General features: G+C 39.4%; 1 protein-coding gene across 2 annotated transcripts in view; it reads right to left on the bottom strand.

The window, feature by feature from the left end:
• Positions 1-307: 307 nt before the first annotated feature.
• Positions 308-6000, bottom strand: part of LOC132394305 (kinesin heavy chain) — a 157720-nt gene continuing 152027 nt past the window's right edge. For both annotated transcript variants that reach the window (XM_059970277.1, XM_059970278.1), the window contains exon 26: positions 308-3257. In XM_059970277.1, the coding sequence (XP_059826260.1) occupies position 3257 (1 nt within the window). In that variant the 3' untranslated portion in view covers positions 308-3256. The remainder of the gene's footprint in view (positions 3258-6000) is intronic.

The following is a 6000-nucleotide window of genomic DNA, read 5'->3' as shown; positions in this document are numbered from 1 at the left end:
TTGCCTATCCTAATTCCCTAACAAGTTAATAGATACTACTTCGTCTGCAAATTAACATGTTTAGCAACTCTACAAAATAGGTATTTTAACCTTTCCAACATTGGACTCTACTCGTTTCTCAGCAGCTACACAGAATGATAAAATGATTATGACACACGCTGTAATAGGTCTGGGTGTTTGGAGCTACCTTGCTATTTATTCTGTCCCAAGATAATGGTCGCAATTTGAAAATTACATCTCTGAACAAATGCATTTGTTTCAGATCCAGACTATCTCAAAAGAAGAAAAAAAAATGACTTTTTGGGGTTTAAATCAACTTTATTTCAGCACTTTCATTAACCGTTTCAAGTAAATTATACATCATGCAAGTCGTTTCATAGCAGATTTGTATACCTTACAGGACAGAAATTTCAGGGAAATTTAAGACTGCCCTCAAACTTGATCTTATGTTTTATTTAAATACCTCACAGTATTCATATGCTGACCATGAATATTCATTTTATACCATTTGAACAAAATAATTGTATAGGTTTGTTTTAATAAATATAGGTTGCCCTAAAATGAACATATTTGAAGACTACTGTACATACAGCCAGGTAAGAGAAACACTTCTGCAATACATATACACATCTTACAAAGTAGACACAAACTACAGAGAGCCTGACATCCCAACATCTATAGTATCATCATTAGATACCTCAATATATCCCAGAGACAGACAATGGACATTGAACAATATGAAAGTTTTTTTTCTCCCCCAACTCTGGTCAGCTATTCAGCAGGCACACAGCATTAGTATGGTGTCTGGATTTCTTATTCTCTAGATAAACAGTAGGAACTAACCCTGTCGGGTTATGGGAATCCAGTGGTTTCAAACATACGAGCAGGAACAGCAATGGAATGAAAGGCAAGAAGGCATTCAAGAGTAAATTGTAACTTAAAAGTTCATGAGGAAATAAGCATAGGCAAAATTGCACACTTGGAATTCTTGGATGTGGCCCGCTTAAAATCCCCTCCAGCAACAGCCTTGCAAAAGCATTAGGTGCATGCTGAGAGCTAGATTGACTGACTTGCTGATCAGAATCTAAGGCTGTAACTGAGAACATTTTGATTGGGCTAACAACAGAACACATTACTCCTGGCACTGGCATCATTAAATCAGCAGGCTCCGTCTTTTGTGTTTCTCATGTGGAGGAGCTGGGAATAGTAAGACCCAGCCACCTGGTGGAGCTATCTTCCTCCTCCAGCTTTTAACACCCCTCAAACATCTGTGAGTTTAACTCCCTTTAAAAAGCAACCTGTTCAGAAGTCATTGGGATACTGCAGTCACCACGGTGCTTTGTACCCATCCTTCTGGAAAGAACAGAGGATATCAGATGGCCCGAGTTTTGATCCACACCATCCTAAAATCAAGTATCATCATAAATACATGTGGAAATTAAGCCATCTGCTATTTCAAGAGCAAGGCTAATTTACACCATTATCTACCCTTAAAGTCTGGAGGGAGGAGAGAGGAGCACTTAGGTGGTGGGATGTTGATGAGGATAGCAATCAGACTTTGCTAAAATGCTCACTAGTTCTGGCTGCTGGTTTCACTTAACCCCAAAGATTTGCTCAACTTCTTTAGAAGTAAATCAGCTGAGGCGAGTGTAACTGCAGACTGATAAACACACTTGTATTTTAGTGATAGTAACCAAAGATACATTTTTAATCCCCTCTGCAAATCCTTATGTAATGTTCTGCAATTATAGGATGGGGTTTAAGGAACAATCCCACTGGTATTACGGCAAAAAAAGAGTTTTGTAAGTGTCTAGGGGCAATTGAGAAGGGGCAGGTTTCCATAGACACAAGAGATTAAAACAAGAAAAGAATTTGTGACTTGTTAACAAGGCCAGCTTTCACAGTGACAATCTTCGATAAAGTTTGGCAATTTCACAGGTCTGGCACTAGGTGAACTGACTGGCTGATCAGCATCTAGTTGTATGAAGGACCCAATACTGAATTAAAGACAGTCACTGTGATAACGCAGCTCTGTTCATAACTCATCACCCCAGCAGCCATGATTAGGCAAGTGAAAATACAGATGGAAATCATAAACATACAAAAACCACATGCAGTGCAAGCTTTAGTCAATGCAGACTCTCCAAAGGATATCTAGGAACATTTGGACCACCATGGTAGAGTAGTTAGAGGCAGCTTTCTTTTAATTAAATCGATATTAAAGATTTCTGATTGCCTCAAGAGATAATGCTGTCCGTAAGACCAAACGTTCTCCGGGAACCAGTATAGTCTCTACAATGAAACTATCTGTGTTCAAATGGCATGAAACCAGCAATTGAGTGATGGTAGACATCAACAGATATACCCATGAGTGAACATATTTGTTTACACAGTTCTTCTCATAATAGAACAATTCCTTCCTATTTCTTCAGTAAGGTTAATGGCAGCTAACAGACCAAAAGTTCTTCTTGAAGGTCTGAAGGGATTAGGTGGTTGGACAAGTTGTATCTGCTTCCAGTTTTCCAATGTTGCTTGCACAAGAATATAAACTGTCTCTTCTGAGTACTAAAGGCGACCACGTTTTCTTTGGACCCAAAATAAGGCCAGTTTGCATTGGTTATGTCCGTCTTTGAAACCTTCAGCTTTCCATTCCGACATTCTCAGTGATTCAAGTGAAGTGTAAAAATCAAACAAAATGTAGCATAGTTAAAGGCTTGTAGTTTTTGTTTGTACTAAAAGGCATTCCAGTCCTGGGTCACTGCTGTCCAAGTTGTTCACTTTGAAGACCTACACTGACCAGGTTGACCAATGCTGCCAAAATGAGTTTTTGTTAATCTTTAGAAAATTCTACAAGCACAAATTTTACCTTTTCACTCCTTTAAAATTTATAATTTAGCAGCAATGTTTGCCCACCCACAACCCAAAAAATACAAAATAAAACATTTTATCATACAGAAAATCAAACTCACAATACAAGGTAATATTCTTCCTAAGACACTGCGATACAATGTATAATTTTAGCTTAGCATAGTCCTGAAAAAGGCTGGGAATTAATTTTCACGCACAAACACATATGATCCTTGATGCTAGGTGACGTAGAATGAATGCAGTTCCGTACATACTTATCTTGACCCAGGTAAAGCCAAAGTCCTATGACTACAGTTCGTAAGAAGGTCGATGATTAGGAGCGGTTTTCTTCTGAAGGGTTGTATGAGTTGGTCTTGGGTCATTAATGCATGCTTGACTGAAGCCCCAATCTAGGAAACAAAGTACCCATTAGTTCATGCAATATTTTTTCCTGCTAGCATAAAGTTCAAAGTAAATTTATCAAAGTACACACAATATACAGTACTGTGCAGAAGTCTTAGGCATATTTATATATTTATATATAGAGAGCTAGGGGTGCCTGAGACTTTGGCACAGTTCTACATTTGTGAATGTGGAGCAGAGAGCTAGCTTGTAAATCTGGCAGGAGCAAAGGATGTTGGGAATGGCAATGGTGCAGCTCCGAGGAGGGGTTTGGGACACAAGTCAGAGAAGGAGTTCCGGGAGTTGGGGTTGGTGTGGGTGCAGATGCACCCAGCGCTGAGACACCAGTCAAGGTCATTTCATTCCAAACAATCTGTTTATTGATCATTACAGAACGTATCTCTGGTGCTTCCCGCTCCCTCCCCTCTCCCTTCCCCTTTTCCCAACCATGATCCCCTCCCCCTGCCCCCTTCCCACTCTCAGTCCACAATAGTGACCCATATCAGAATCAGGTTTGTAATCACTCACACCTGTCATGAAATTTGTTTTTTTTTTGAGGCAGCAGTACAGTGCAATACAGGTGGCCCCCGTTTTTCGAACGTTCGCTTTACGACAGCTCGCTGTTACAAAAGACCTACATTAGTACCTGTTTTCGCTAACCAAAGAGGATTTTCGATTTACGAAAAAAAGATGCCCGCTTTATAGGTGTGTTTACCCCGAGAAAGACTACCATGACTGTGAAGCCTTGTGCAGGCAGTGGTGTGCGCTTGCGTGTACGTGCCAATTTTTTTTCTCCAAATCGATCTTGGCTTTCTGTCTTCCCCATTCAGATAAGTGAAACTACACCGTACATACAGTATTTCTACTTTACATAGGCTGTATATTAATCATATCATTCCTGCTTTTACTATATGTTACTGTTATTTTAGGTTTTATGTGCTATTTGGTATGATTTGGTAGGTTATTTTTTGGGTCTAGGAACGCTCAAAAATTTTTCCCATATAAATTAATGGTAATTGCTTCTTCACTTTACGACATTTCGGCTTACGAAAGGTTTCATAGGAACACTCTACCTTCGGATAGTGGGGGAAACTTATATATAAAATTATTACAATTAGGCACCCTAGCTATATATACTGTATATGTACTTAAGACTTTTGCACATTACTGTATGTCACCATATACCAGCCTGAGATTTATATTTCTGCGAGCATTCACAGTTGATATAATGAACACAAGAGAAACAATGAGGAACTACCCACAAAGATAGACAAAGAACCAATGTGCAAAAGACATTGTGCAAATACAAAAATGATAAATTAATAAAAAATAATATTGAGAACATAAGTTGTAGAGTCCTTGAAAACGAGTCCAAGAATATGGAATAATTCAGTGTTGTGGTGAATGAAGTAATCCACACTGTTTCAGGAGCCTGATGGTTGGATGGGGGGGGGGGCAATAACTGTTTCTGAACCAATGGGAATTCCAGAAATATCAAGTGGCCCTAATCCAGTTATTTTAGATTCTGAGTCTTGCTTATTTATGTATGAAACACTCACACTTCTGTCACAAGAAGGTTAGCATTGATTATTCATATCAAGCTTAGCTCATTTGTGGCTCTCTTTTTCACACAGGAGAAAAAGGTCGATCTGGCTCTCCAGGGTCTTGATGTGATGATGTACAAAACAATTCAAATCAACACAAAAATTGTTACATCATTGGAGATATCTGAGCAAACTGTTAAACAAAGCTTCCATTTCCCGGGTCAGGTGAAAGCAAAAGATCTGGTCATATGAAGTGAAGAGCAGAGGTCACCTTGGTGATCATCGGGACAGATTAATGGAATCACACAGAATTTGAACTCGGAAGTAGCCCAGTGCTGTTTTTACTGTCCAGCCGAGCTTCCTGCCACTCATTAACACTATCTTGCTTCCTGTATTTCTCCTTTACCAGTACTTTATTGAATGATTCAATGGTATCAGCTTCTACCATTCTTTGGACATACAGTTGCACCTCTCTCCATAAAAAGCATGTCAGTCAAATTTCTTTTGCTTCGTTTATCTGTTATGTTTATGCCCTCTTGATTACACTCACAGATCGTAGTCTCTTCATAACTGCCTATTGATACTATTGATATATACTGGAGTCACCACCCCCCCCCCCCCACAGAGAGAGATCGTTCCTATGAAACCTTTCTTAAGCCGAAATGGCGTAAAGCAAAGAACAATTAATTTATATGGGAAAAATTTTTGTAAAAGCGAAAATCCTCTTTGTAATGCGGAAACAGGTTACTAATGTAAGTTGTTTGTAAAAGTGAAGTGGCGTAGAGACAATGTTTGTAAAGCAGGGGACACCAGTACCATAATTTTGAAGGTCTTAATTTTCAGAATAAAAATAATTAAAATTAAAAGGTGTTACAGGTGGTGGAATGATTTTACACAATCCCCCCCCCCCCGGTAACCAGTCTACCTGACCCCACACACACACACACCCCCCCGGTAACCAGTCTGCCTGACCCCACACAACCTCCCTACCTATGAAGGCATCATACAACGGACCTTCTTGACCACCAGATCCACTTGTATAGCCACTTTATCTGAATTATGGATGTGGACCCCAAGATCCTTCTGCACCTCAATGATGTTAAGGAGTCTACCATTAAATATATACCTTGTCCTTTCATTTGACCTCCTAAAGTACAACTCCTCACACATGCTAAGATTAATCTCCATCTGCCACTTGTTTGCCCAT

The sequence above is a fragment of the Hypanus sabinus genome, chromosome 5 (genome assembly GCF_030144855.1).
Source record: "Hypanus sabinus isolate sHypSab1 chromosome 5, sHypSab1.hap1, whole genome shotgun sequence".
Classification (NCBI taxonomy): Eukaryota; Metazoa; Chordata; class Chondrichthyes; order Myliobatiformes; family Dasyatidae; genus Hypanus; species Hypanus sabinus.
This window is presented reverse-complemented; position numbering and strand designations above follow the sequence as displayed.